Source organism: Mycteria americana, chromosome 14, assembly GCF_035582795.1.
Source record: "Mycteria americana isolate JAX WOST 10 ecotype Jacksonville Zoo and Gardens chromosome 14, USCA_MyAme_1.0, whole genome shotgun sequence".
NCBI classification, from domain to species: Eukaryota; Metazoa; Chordata; class Aves; order Ciconiiformes; family Ciconiidae; genus Mycteria; species Mycteria americana.
This window is the reverse complement of record NC_134378.1, coordinates 9,066,537-9,080,926: the sequence shown is the minus strand read 5'-3', so window position 1 is coordinate 9,080,926 and position 14,390 is coordinate 9,066,537. Positions and strand designations below refer to the sequence as shown.

At 37.1% G+C, this 14,390-nt stretch overlaps 1 protein-coding gene across 4 annotated transcripts in view; it reads right to left on the bottom strand.

Annotated features, from left to right (window-relative positions):
* SLC9A8 (solute carrier family 9 member A8) overlaps positions 1-14,390 on the bottom strand; it is a 32,427-nt gene that overhangs the window by 12,762 nt on the left and 5,275 nt on the right. For 2 of the 4 annotated variants that reach the window (XM_075517011.1, XM_075517014.1), the window contains 7 exons: positions 13,860-13,940; positions 8,845-8,903; positions 5,246-5,329; positions 4,194-4,295; positions 3,456-3,490; positions 2,233-2,376; positions 703-841 (listed from right to left, as the gene is read on the bottom strand). In XM_075517011.1, the coding sequence (XP_075373126.1) occupies positions 703-841; positions 2,233-2,376; positions 3,456-3,490; positions 4,194-4,295; positions 5,246-5,329; positions 8,845-8,903; positions 13,860-13,940 (644 nt within the window). The remainder of the gene's footprint in view (positions 1-702; positions 842-2,232; positions 2,377-3,455; positions 3,491-4,193; positions 4,296-5,245; positions 5,330-8,844; positions 8,904-13,859; positions 13,941-14,390) is intronic. The other 2 variants (XM_075517013.1, XM_075517012.1) reach the window with 2 other exon arrangements.

Here is a 14,390-nt window from a genome sequence, read left to right as displayed (position 1 = left end):
TAACAGTATGTCCCAGATAACATAAGTAACTGTTGTACAAGCCTAGCACAAAAGATTACCTATAGTGAAGTCAGTGTTAACATTAAACAAGCTCTGAAAAGTAACAAAGGTGTCTGACTTACAACAAACATCCTTCCTTATCTCAGCAGAGAAGCTTCTGGGTTGTTTAGCAACCAATTCATGGAAGTGGAAGAGGCAAAATATAACTCAACGCAAATCCAAACAGAACAGTATCTGTGTTCAGCTGCCTGAATATGACACATAGGGACAAATGAGCTGGTGTGACTCAAAAGCCCTCAGGAAAAGCGTCTTTTTTTTTCTTTTTAATTAACTGGTTTATGTATGTAAAAAAGGAGCCATATACTTGTAAAAATGGATCAGTATTGAAATGGAATTAATATATTTTGAATATACAAAACAATTACCATATTTTATAACACTCCAATGCATGTAATGTAAGCTACTATACAGCATTTCAGACCTTAATTATGTTCATAAAAATTTGATGCAACTTTTTAATACACACCCATGCACACTAACATAAAACCAAAATGAGCATGAGAAAATCCTCAGCCAGCAAAATAATGTGTAACAAGAAATATCCCCTAAGAAATGCTGGAGAAGATGGGAAAGAAAAGTACTATTAGAATGTTGAAGTTCACCAATTTATACATGTGTATCACCAAAATTAAAAAAGGATATTAATGCAGAAATAAGACCAGTAAGTGTGCCAAGCGCTGCAGAGCCAAAGAACATCTTAAGAAAGTATCCCAGTGCCTGTAGAAAGGTTTGCCATCCACTTACATCTGACATATTTTCTCTTGTCAAACCTTCTGCTGTGCTAGATATAATTAAAAAATGAATAAAAAGAAACAGATATAAATTCTAAGCCCGGATCCAAAAATACCAAACATCTTTTGAGAACAACAACAACAGAGACTTCCATTTCTTTGTTGCTATCCCTCTTAAAAGGCTTTTACTGTGATATATATAACAAGAGGAATGTCAAAAGATGTTAAATCAAGTCTTAGTGTAATCCCCACAGGGAGAACTAATTCTGCTAAAAATCTGGAAATCCAGCATTGCTCTTCTGAAGAATTCCCAGAATGGCGTAAATAGGCTATGATAATGCCCAGTATTACAAAACAATTTTCAAACTTCAAAAAGGAAAAGAAAACACATTTTGCAGTGGTAAAAACTCTGGGCATGAAAAAGAAAAGAGATGGATCATGTGATCCTCAGGGAAGAACAAATTAACAGGAAGACCTCTCATCAAATATTTAGGTGTGGATGAGAGACAAGAAGGTCACTGAAGAAAAACAAAGCAGCTCTTAGGAGGAAAGGGGAGAAATCTCTTTAAATTTCAGGAATGTATTTCATAGAATTCCATGCAAAGAAGACATGGATTCTAACTAGTGTTCCTTTTGACTGCTGTTAGCCTTCATGGTCTTCCATAAAAGAACTGTGACTGTATTAAAAGCAATTAGTTCATTGAAAAATCACTCTAACTTCACTACCTTCTTAGTATATCTACTCCTTCTATACATTAATAGTTACATCTATTGACTTCAGCAATAACATGAAGATTTATCTATATTTTTTTTACTCTTTCAGCCCCAAAGAATTATCATGGGCAAAGGATAAGGATATCCTTTAGTAGGCATGGAGGTGTTGGTCGGACTAGATGATCCTAGAGGTCTTTTCCAACCTTAACAATTCTATGATCCTATGATATTGGATGTTCTTCTTCCTTGTGATAGCCCCAACATAAATATAAAACTATTGCATGGATGTTGATGTATCCCCCCACCCTCCAACTGAAATGTGACTCTGGGTATAAGCCAATGATACAGGAGACGTAGCTGTGTATTTGGCAAGGTAAATATTTTTGTGCAAGCCTGAAAGGACACATGTTGGTTTTCTGCTGTCAGGACCCTCAGATGGAAAGAGAGCTGGTAAATGTATAGACTTAGAAAGCAATCAGTTATCTGGGGTCAATGAGATGAGGCACTGAGATAGTGGTAATAAGACATCCATTTACTGTCTTCTGCCTATGGAGTTTATGTCATGGATTGCTTTTAACAAAGAAGGATCATACAAAACTCAGCTTTACACCAGAAATACATGATCTCCAAATGGAGATGGAAGAATTACTGTATATCTGAATAACTAATTAACAGAAAACAATGTGGTTGTTGTTTCCATAAAGACATGTAGTTCAAATGCACTTACTTGGTCAAGACAATAGAGACTGCATCATTGAGAATGCTTTCTCCAAAAACCAACATGTTAAGTACAGGATCCACATTGAGTGCATTGAAAATGGCAATAGTAGCCACAGGGTCAACTGCAGATATTAAAGAGCCGAATGCAAAACTGGGAGAACACAAAACAAAAAAGAAAACTAGATGAAAGAAAAATATGTACCTAGTAAACTTATATGAACAACTAGTAACAAAGACGTTATGTGTTGTAGTTTCTACGCAGTGAAAAGTTATGCTCTCTTCCCATTCATAAGAACTTGAAGGACAAAAGGGAAGTTTTTGGTTTTCATTTACTGATATGCCAAAGAGAAAAGTTGCTGTCCAGCTGGAACAGATGTTAAGAGAAACACCTATCTCCCAGCTCTCAACAACAGTATCAATGTCTTACTCCAACTAAATAAGAAAAAAATCAGAAGAATGGGAAACCAAACAACTTTACAGACACAGCCCAAACCATGTATCATACATGCATAGTGTTACCTGTTCAGGAGTACTAGAGAGGAACATTTAAAGGGAACTGCTAAAATTTCATTACTTTGGAATTCAAAGACAGACAATACAGACGCAATGGGACTGCTCAGCTGTGTAAAGTAAACACTGCAACCAAGTAAGGAAGATTTTTGTTGTTCATGCATGTTTTACTTGTTATGTTTCTTGCTTGCCACCCAATTTATTTATGGATTTTAACAGAAAATTGCTGTACTGGCGACACAATAAACAAAAAAGCAAAAATCCCAAATAAATCAGGAATTAATTTTATTCAATGGTAGGGTGGTGTACTCCTAAAAACCTGATTAGATCCTTTGCCAAGTTCTTGAAAAATCTACATTATTGATACTGAAAAACTCATTCTGTCTTTTAAGAGAAGATTTTGACAAGGAAGTCATGCCCTTATCATATATATTAATAATACCAACTGATGGAAGTTTACATATTTTAACTTTAAAGGTTGGTTAAAAAACCCAGTATCTTTCCTGTCTAGAAAAATCACTGAGCACAGAATACTACTTGGAAATAAGGGTGTAAAATAGGGTTTAGAAGTGTTCAATCTATTTGTTTCATACACCACATTGAATCTAAGCAATCTAAACAGTAACGAGAAGAGCTAGCCAACTAGAGTGCATTTCCCATATACAGTTACTTTGAAGAATGCTTCATTTCATATACTACACCATTTCCCCAAGAGCTTACCTGTCTGTCATGTTGAGTTTATAAATTACATCAGCCTGAAAGAATAGGTAAAAACATAAAAAAAAAAAAAATCACAATCAACTGTGTTTTTCTGCTGTTTTTGAAAATGAAACTATTCATCAAATCCCAAGTTTGTTATCATGAAAAAAATCACAGTAGTGATGTTACCCAGTGTAACACTGCCCTCCGACAGTGACCTACTGCCACAATTCTGGTTTCCCAAAATCAGGGAAGACCAGATGAAACTGGAACAGATACAGGTGAGTAGAGTAACTAAGGCATTCAAAGGAATGGAAATCTGAGAGGCAAAGAGGAAAGTATGGATTGTTTGGCCTACCAGAATGAAGTCTGAGAGAAAATATAACTATCTATGTCTATATCTAATCAATGGGGAAACACCAAAGCAGAGAAGCGGAAAAAAAATTATTGACAGAAGAACAAATAAGTTTAATACTGGAAATTAGAAGATGGCTCTAGAGAATATAAGTTTTGGAACAGCCTTCTGATAGGAAGATTGAATAAATAAAAAAAAGTAAATCTCAACTCAAGTCTTAATTGCTTTTAACATGGAGCATGCCATATCTATGGAAGGGGTTATATAACATTGCCTCTGTGATAGCAAAGAACTGGACTTTGTGACCCAGGAATTCACTTTCACTGTGTTTGTCTGTTCTTGAAAAATGGACTTTCAAAGAGCAAGATGGATAAATTTAAGTGCTTCAAAGCAGTTATTCTTACCTGGCCCAGGAAATAAATTCCTCCACCTACAATGAAAGCTGATATTGCAGTGCCAAATACAGAAAACAGAGTGATGGAACCGATGTTCTGAAAAAAATTACCCTGGAACACAATAAAAAGTAAATTAGTGAAAATGATCTGAGGAAAAACTCAAGTTTGCGTTTGCATCTAAACTAGATTCTGACTCACAACTGGTTTCCGATAATAAAGCTTCATTAGTTTGGTTCCAGGTACCCCAGGACATATATCTACATCATCTGCCTAAACAGCCTGCTCTCTTGAGGACAGCAGCAAATCCCTCTGATACCCAGGACAGGATGTCAGTCTGGCACCCTAACAACAAACCAATCCTCAGATGAACAGCTGGACATTCACCAGCACTTTGACACATTCCCCACCTGACAGAACCATAAATTAATCCATCTATCGTAGAGAGGGCAGGTGAAAAAGGCGTGTAAACTTCCCAGTTGCTAGTCCATTTCTTAGGTTGTGATTTTGTATGAAAAAGTCCTCAGTGTCGGTACCAATTCATTATATTACTATCGCCTACTGCTTACTCCCTCTCCTGCAGCACGGCTCAAGTAGAAAGGCAGCACACAGGGAGGACCAGAACCACTTCAGCCAGGACTAGCGCTGTGAGAAATGTCCATGGAAACACAGGCTCCGAGGCAAAGGGTGAAAACCCTTGTAAATGTTTTCCTCTTCTCTAGCTATGGAGCGACCCCGCCTTTCCCACTTCTGATCCTGTTCCTTCCCATTTTGCCCCGTTCACATCAGCCCTTGTACAGCTCTGATGAGGTAAGAAACCTCTCCAACCAAGGAAAACAACCTCTGCGCAGTACCTAACACCTTGCCAACATTCAGTTGACAGCATCAAGCTACCTTCCCTGCATTCTGGGTTGAAGAGGCTTAAATTTTGCATTCTCAATTCCCTGGTGATTAATATGATGGAATTTAATGCAATTATTCCAAACTTCATGAAGATAACTAAAAGCAGAATGTGTTCCAAACAAAACCTCAGCGTGTAAAATGAGTGTCTGGCAGGGGCTAACCTTGTGCAATGAATATCCAGATTCAAATATAATAGGTGGAAGCAAAAGCAGAAAAAACATATTGGGACGAAACATTTCTTCTTCCTGCAAAACAAAAATGAAGTATAATTTCAAGGATATCATAATTATTGAAATAACATCAAATCTTCCAAAAGGGAAATTATCTAAAAAAAAAAAAGTTGGAAAATGAAAATGGCATTAATCTTTCTCCCTTCTTATCATAAAATAAAAGACTGAAGAACAGTAAGCTACTCCAGGGCTGCTATTTCTATTGTGTTTTTTTTTTTAATCCAGTGACAGAAATGTAGGCGCTACTTATTTTAAATTACTGTCTCCAAATAAGCTGCACAGAAAAGAGGTTATTTATGGCAAAGAAAAAGTCTGTCTGTTTCCACAAAAAGTATTCCCATTTTACCTCACAGTCTCAAAATCTCTAAGGACTGTTAAGGAACGGCGACCTCTTGGCCACTGGTTTGAATATAATCTAGGTTAACCATGACCAAGTACAGTTTCACTAGAAAACTCATCACCTGACAATAAGAAATCAGATCATCATCTCAGTACACTTGCAAGTGAACAGGCTCAAGATACATACGACTGTTAAGAGTCTGAGGCTTGATTCTTCTTGGAAAATGTAATTTATGCCTGTAATTTAATGGTACTATTCTGATGGTTCCTTTTTACCATCAGAGTGATATAAATGAAACCTGCCATGAAGTAAGATGTTATTTTCTGGTGACCTTACTCTTTGTTGCTTATCTCATCACTTGGCTAACACTGCTTTATGGAGCTGTACCCCCTAACTGGCACACTGTTTTTTTCTGCTGGCAGACTAAGCACAGATGGCAAATAAATCACGGCTGAATGTGCCTCTCTCTCTCTACCCACCAGGCTCCCTCCTGGTCCCCACAGTTCTGAATACAGCAGAACTTGTCACTTTTGTAAGCAACGATTAGTTTATTTAAATCCAGGTTAAATAGCTGATTGACTGTTCTGGTAAAACACCAGCTTTCAAAAAAGAAGTACTCATCTCTTTAAAGTCTCATTCCTGTCTGTACCAGCGATAATAATCTTAAAGGATTTGGGGGACTTAGAAAATAAAACTCATCCTTTATACTGAAATGCTCTAGTCCATTATTCTGCACGCACAATTCCGTGCATCGATGGCTAACACTACCTAGTTTCTGTCAACACAGTAACTGCTCTAGAACAAAAACCCCACATACCTGATTAATTACGCTGTTTAAAAGCCCCTGAAAGCAGAGCTGGACAAGGAGGTGAGAAATAATGAAAAGGAAGGACTGCATTCTGCTGCATTGAAGCAGAGACAAGGAAAGTAAAACATGAGGACTGTAATTATCGGCCATGCTAGCCAGCAATAATCACCAGCAACTACAAGGTCCACTGAAGACTTAGTAAGGCATGATTGCAAGAAATTACATTACAAAGTTCTTAGGGCAGGGATATGATGCAAGATTTGCTTTGTACACGGTATAGCCTGAAGGTAAATATTCTTTTTTTTCTCCGTATCAGAAAAACAAGAATTCTCTAGTAAATTTAAAACCGTTTAAGACCATTTTATAAAGGATATAATTATTGATTAGAACATTTCATATCTGAAATTATGACAGCCTATGTTAAAACCTAAGCTTTAATACAGTGAAAGTAACTTAAATAAACAAATAATAATGTGGTATCTGTGACCATTTACCTTAGCTGATAACGTGAGCAACCAGATGCAGCATCCCCAGGGCCGCCCAAGATTTGACCAATGCTTACCAGAAATAAACTACGTTATTCACTAGCTATGATCAATATTTCCTGTGTTTATAGAATCAGTGCTCAAATCAGAGCATACTTTAAGCTTTCCTTTTTCTTCCCACATACATGATCTTCTTCAGATTATTTTATTTAACCAATAAGAAACTATTTTAAAATGCTGATTTTGTGGTTCTTTAACTGACTTTCAATTTTAAGTCAAATCCAGTTGACACAAATCAGGAATGAAAAAACACTAACTAGTGCACCACCCACTGTTTCTAATAAGTAAATATGTAAAAATGAAATATCACAACATGACTCTTGAACCATGTAATTGTTTAAACAAATGTACACAGAATTAGTGTAGTTACTTGACAAAAAAAGAAGTACAATATGTAATTAAAAAGCTACATCTGATTGAAAATCTATGCATTTTAATGTATTTCAACTAAGGAGAAAAAAAATCTTCCTTTAGGGAAATAACTGCCAAAAAATATTAAGCTGCAAGCTAGGATTAAAATTCACTACTCATACCAAGATTTTCAGCTTGCTAATACAAATCCTGTTTAAAACTGGCGATTCAAATCACTGTGATTTCAATCGGTTGACTGATCTAATCCTAATAAACTGATCCTATGAAACAAAAATCACAATTTAAATACTGCAAGATTTGAAATTAAAGCAGGAATAGTGACAAGTTCATGCTTTGATGATGTGGAGAAACTGTAGGAGGCAAAATCCTTGCTTCAGTGTAGACTTTACCTCTTGGAGATGCTTCTGCCAGGATTCTCCCTCCCTAGGGAAGCCTCTGTAACTCCACACATGCACAAATAAGACCTCATAGCATTACACACTAATTCAGGTTAGAGGGGACCTCTGGAGGTATCTGACCCAAGCCTCTTCTTAAAGCAGGGCCAACTTAGAGCAACTTCAGCTGCTCAAGGCTTTATCCAGCCAAGTTTTGAATATCTTTGTGGACGGAGATTCCCACAATCTCTCCGGTCACATGTTCCTATGTTTAGTTGCCAGCACTGTTAACATTTTCTTCCTAATATCTAAGTCTGTAAAGCACCAAGCACCAGGACAAGGACAACCTTCTGCACAGAAGCTTTGCCTGTATTTTCTGCTGGAAATAAAGCTCAAATCATGTTTCCATTGTCTCAGCCAGCGTGAAAAATACTGCTGCTTCAGGCACACTGGTTTCTGTAGTCTTTCCACAAGAAGCAATGGAGTACCCAAGAAACATGCCATGCTGAATAGATTGCTTTGTGAACTGTCTGATCTTAGCACCACAATTAGTTGCAGTTTTAAGTAAATAAAACAGGTAAATAACATGACATTTAGCACAGCTATTCTGAAGAAGTGCTCCTTTTTACCTCTGTGAAATCTAAGTTAACATCTTCAGGTAAAACATGTGACTTTACAACCTATCAAAACACACTTTTTTTCTATGAAAACACCTACAAAATTAACTCCAAAAGGAGGAAGAGGACTAAATACAGTCAAAAAGTATACAAGACAAATAACTGAACTGCTATATTTTTTACTGTAACTGATCCCAAAGATGCCCAGTACCTTCTTCTACCATGTATCTAATAGGAACAGATTTGGTACCATAAAAAGGATTACTCTGGGAAAAAAATAGTGTAGAAAATGTTCAGCAGGATCAAGACGTCAAATTGGCTGTATTATTATTAAAAAACCCCAAAACTTTGGCATCGAGTATAACGTACATATGTTTTTGGAAATTACATCTAAAGAAACTAATATTACAAACAGTCTTACTTTAAACATTGAAGGATTGTTCTACAATTAAAAATTAATTGCTTCAAATATACCTTCCAGTTGGCCAGCTTTTGAGCCTCTATGATTTTTATAAAAGCTCCCATAAGGATACCTAGGAGAGAATGAGATAACATTCTGAAATATTCACACAACACATCACTGTTTCCATTAACTGTTTATCGACTCTCAGTCAACAGTTTTAAAAGTGAAAACAAGGCAAAATATAAAGCAGCAAGTCTTTCATTCCTAAATCACAAAAACACAGTGGTTTTTGGTCCAATATATGACAGTTTCCAATATGTTACATAATTACATAGCTACCCTACACAAAAGATTGTCACTTGGGATATCCAAATACTGAACATGCATATTGAGAGCGCTGTGTTCATTGGTTCATAAAGGTAACAGGTTTAACTACTCAAAAACGCTTCTCATCTAAGCTGTGTTCGACTAAAATTCCACCTTTCTTGCTAAAGAATCAGGAAGTTAGAGTTAGATATCTGTGTGGTAGCACAAAACCTTCATGTCACTTCAATGCTATTTGCAGTGTTAACACAGCTTAAGTGAAATCAGTCTTCTCCACGGAAGTGAACTTTGTCTCAATGAAATATAGCACTTACTGGCAATGAAGCAGGCAACAAATTCTGATCAGGGTGGAGACACTGTCAGAACTATTTCCCCAATGAATTACACATCTTTTAAGTCATGTAGAAATACTCATTTGAGTATAAAAGAATTTTATCAAGGGTGCTGCAAACTCAATGGTTAACAGTTATTGTGCTCTTTCCTCCTATACATCTTCAAACAGGTAAGACAGAAAACCCAAACTAACAAGATTTCTTCTGGAAGTCATGAAGATAATTCATGAACTGTCACTAATTGCTTTCAAGCAGTTATGAGGAATTTGTCTTTAGTCAGATTCCAGATCTGTGTTTCTGCATAGTTGTGTTTTATTATTTACAGAATGGAGACTTCATAGTCAAACACTGGGATGTAGAAGTGAAATACACTGAATGAAAGGTAAAAAGTGGCTGAGAAGCTTAAACTATGCTTTCCTGTAACTCACGTGTTTTTATTCTCTCATGCTGTAGCCATCAAAAGAGTCTTACAAATAGCATCACATGGATTATTCCCAATGGATGTGTCATACACACAAAGCCATGAGGCTTAAGCCTTCTTTCATACAAAAATACGTGAAGGCATTGGTCCCAGAGGATAGAAAAAATTGTTCCATGAAATAGTTTACATGGAAAGCAAGAGCAAAACATTAATGAAGGAACATCAAAGGTCTGCTGTTCTTTGAAGGAGGACAGAATGCAGATACAGCCACTCACATGCCATATAAACACAGGTCTCAGTACTAACAGTCAGGCTTTCCATTCTGGGATGGAAGCTGTGTCAGAAGCCAAGGACTAGAACATTTCTAATTTTTGCAGAGCAGCAACATTGTCTTCAACTGGTACAGGCAGTACTTGTATCACTTAACAAGAAGTTTATGTGGGGAAAAAACAACAACCAGAGCTTACACATCTGAAGGCACAGACTTCAGGAAGTGTACTTCCTGAACAAACTTCCAGTATTTTGTGAATTAGTATTGAGAGCCCTCACACAACACTAAGTTTAGAGGGGATTTAAAAGAAGAGAGAATCCCTTAACTCACTTCTGCTGAAGTGGAAGGCCTCCAGCACAACTTTGTGAAACTGGACCCCTGTGAGTAGGCCAACCACAGCCTGTGGGCTACAAGCTGGGCATCCTATGAGCTCAAGAGGCTTAAGTAAAAGGCTGGTCTCAATTTCTTTTTTAGAGGAAGAGCTAATCACAAGCTGACCCTAACAACAGTGTCACAGACAGATGAGGTCCTTTCATGATATCAGAAGTTAAATGAACAACAATTTAAACGTAAGGCAACAGCAGAGGTTAAGGGAAAAGGATGAGCCTGAATCATACAGCTTACACCTTTATATAGCACAAGTTACTTCTAGCTGCGTATTACACACAACAGTACTACTAAACTAAAATTATACTAAGCAAAGTCATGAAAGAAGCAGCACAAAATAATGTATCACCAAGGTGGTTTAAAAGCAGCAGAATCAAACTTTGACACTGGTTTTCAAAACATGTCCCACACATCTTTACAAACTACTCTTCTTTTATTACTAGATTCATGAACGCAGTTTTTGTTCAGCTGGTTCCATCTATTAAATCAGGTAGACCAGTTTTGTCAAGGGGCTAATTGGAAAGCTAAGTCTGTAAGAGTTAATCTAAGCCTCATTCTTTTGAAAATGTTACAGCAATTTTCTTATTGCAACCAACCTTTATTTTTCCTGAGAATATGTTAAAATTCAGTAACAAATCAAAGAGGAATAACTTTTCTGGCAACTGTTTTTACCAATAGAATTCCAGTAATTTTTAAGGACGAAGATCAAAATCCAGCCTTAGAGAATGCACTCCCGCCCTGTCCACCAGGAGAGTAACACGCCCTAAGAATTGTAAAAAAGAAGCTTCTGAGCAGCTTAGACAATGAGAGGAAAAACAGTTGTGAAAATCATACTTATCTTCTCTGATGCCATTTTTATTAGCCTTCAATAACTGCCTGAGAACATTTGCTTAATTTACAAGTCAAAATAGGACACACCTCATATCTGGCACTGCTAGCAAAACTGGATACTTGAAACTCAATCTGTGCTCCTGCAGCTGTGTAGCTCATTACCAGTAACAGAGGTCCACTGGCCAGCAATTAGCTGGCAATTCCAATAATTATACAGATGCCACGTCCTGTCAACAGAGCTGACAGTAGTTTAGATATGACTGAGTCAATAAACTAAATAAATAAGGCTTAAGTGACACAGGACATCTGTTAGCTGGGTTGCTACTGGGTGTAACACTCTCTTGACTTAGTGGAATTGTGTTTGCTAGTATCATCTCGTCTGGTTTGGGAGGCAGACTACAGCTATGCTGTGTTTCACACCAAAAACTGAACTGTGCAAGTTTCCTATATGCCCTCTATGTGAAAATACAAGAGATGCAATGCTGCTCCTTCTTACCCATCTTGAGTGGCAGTGACAGCCCCAGCATGAAAACTTAACAGTTTCATGAACAAGCTTCTGTTGGGACTGACAGGAGCACAGAACATACCAGCACAGCTAAAATCCTTGTCCTGCTGCTGAGATGCCAAGAACAAAAAACAGAAACAGAAGAATGTCTGTGCCTCTGCTGCTCTCTGCAAAGCTCAGCAGGAGCAGTGAAGCAAGCTTGCCCGACATCTCAGCTCAGCACTGCCCAGTAGTTCGCTTGGGGCAGAACATAAGGAATGATAGTAAAGAAAATCCAAAACTATGCCAGCAAGAGCAATCAATATACTGCTGCATTTTAAATTGGGGATTATGCTTAAATTTAGATTAGCTATTTAATAACAATGGTAAGTAACCTGATTAGAAGCCAAATTAACACCTTTCACCTGGATTTTTGTGTACAAAGAGGAAGGATACTGAAGGGACAGTAATGTCCTTCTGGAACCTTTCAAGACACTGGAAGACATTCTACACAAGAAATCTCACCTGTCCACGGCAATAATGCAAGAAGGGAAGGAAAGAGAAGTGTGGCAATTGTGAATCAAACACTGCATTGTTTCCATGGGGATGACAAAGTAAGTCAGGATGATCTGCAGCAGCTCTGATCTTTCTATGTCATACTATGGTAGACAGAAGCATGAACGCACAAAAGTCTGATGGATGCTGTTCCTATAAAGATGAGATGTGCGTGCAATACCCAGGAAATCCATACCAGCACTATGACAGATTTTGTACAGGTCTATTTGTTTTTCACCTGCACAGAAATATCGAAACTCAAATAGGGCCTTGCAAGTGAACGTACTATTTAAGCTTCAATACCTTCTATGTTAGTAATGTGACGTGGTCTGCATCAAATAGAGTTATCTAAAAATTCAGGGAGTCATGCCTGCAGGAAAATATGTTTTTCTTTCTGCTAAGTAACAGCTCTAAGATTTGCTCAATCTAGCACCCAAGATGCAAAAAAATCCCTGTTTTCCAGAAAGCATAAGGTACTGACAAGCACCAGAAAGCTTACTTCCTCCCATTGAGAAATTGTGTGAAAATACAGTTAAGAAATATGAGAGAAGAAGGTATCAGCAAAGCCCAGGAGAAAGTAAAAAAATCTACCTGCTCAACAAGTATTACACTCCTCCTCACTACGTTAGAATTACAGCTAAGCTTCTTTCCCTTTTTGTTGTATTTTTAGAACGGCTGTCAGTGAAAGTGTCACTAGTAGTAGAAGCAAAAATACCACAGATTCTTGTCAACAAGTTACAGAGACAGCTGAAAAACTGTTGCTGAGATTAGTTAGACCAGGTTGTTTAACCATTATGTTAGACAGTATGTAGAGAAAATAATAAATCTATTTGACCTGATTTCCTCCTCATTTACACATTTATAAATCAGGAGCAACAGCATACAAATAAATGAAATTAACATAAAACTACAGGCTTAGGAATACTCCAAATTTAATTCAAATTAAGTAAGTACTTGATCTTCATTAAGGGTGGCATTCTTATAGATCAAGTCATAGGAAGAGCTCTTGTCATGGTACTACAGGGATAGTTAAGTATCTGGCAGTCCAGGGAAGTTTTCAGGATACAATTACAGTCCCCAGCTAGATTAAAATCACATATACAGACATAATTCTACTGAAACTAATACAAACACATGTACTGCTTCAAAGGAAAGGCCAGAGCCTCGCTGTCAGGGAGTGCTGCAGTATCTTGTCCTACAGTGTGGATGCAAAAATAGAGGAAGCTGCCAAGGTACTTAGGTAGTGACATCCCTATAGTGCCTATATGTGTCATTTTACTGGGCCAGTCTCTGCACATATGCTCATCTTTTGATTTCTTCCATGAATTTAATTCTATGAATCGGTTGTTTTCTTCACTGCATCCAGTTTGCTGCATCTTTCTAGTGATGGCTAACACACAACAGAGCATTATTTCAAGTACAGACTACTGAGAGTCCCTGAATTAACACAAATTCAATATAAAAATGTCATGGTTACTCACCTAAAGAAACAACAGCCACACTCTCTGGTAAAAAATGAAGTCGGTATTTTATCAGTAAATGCACCAATATGATGCAGATAGCTGTGAAGGAAAAAAATTTGTAGATTTAGAAGTGTTAGAAGAGAATAAAATATACTTTTAAGTAGTATTTCTAAAATTCATGCAGCAAAACTGCTCCTAATGATTTAGTAGAAATCCACTAATGCAAGTAACCAAATTTTAGTTCAAACCTAATTCTCACTGAAGTACGTAAATGGATCTACAAATGACAGAAAATAACTAAGGCAAATTTTAGGACTTAAAATTACCTTCTAAAAATACCAGTATTACTACTTTTAGAGCCTGATTCAGCTTACAAGAAAACCTCTGAGTGGTAGCTGTAAAAAATGTCAGTTATACAGAATACACTGTTTTAATAATGCTTTTGGTAAACATTTTGTATTTTTGAAATAAAACATACATGTACACATAGCCTCAATTAAAATCTTAAAGCTACACACTTTGACATCTGAGTCCCTCTGTGCAGATGGG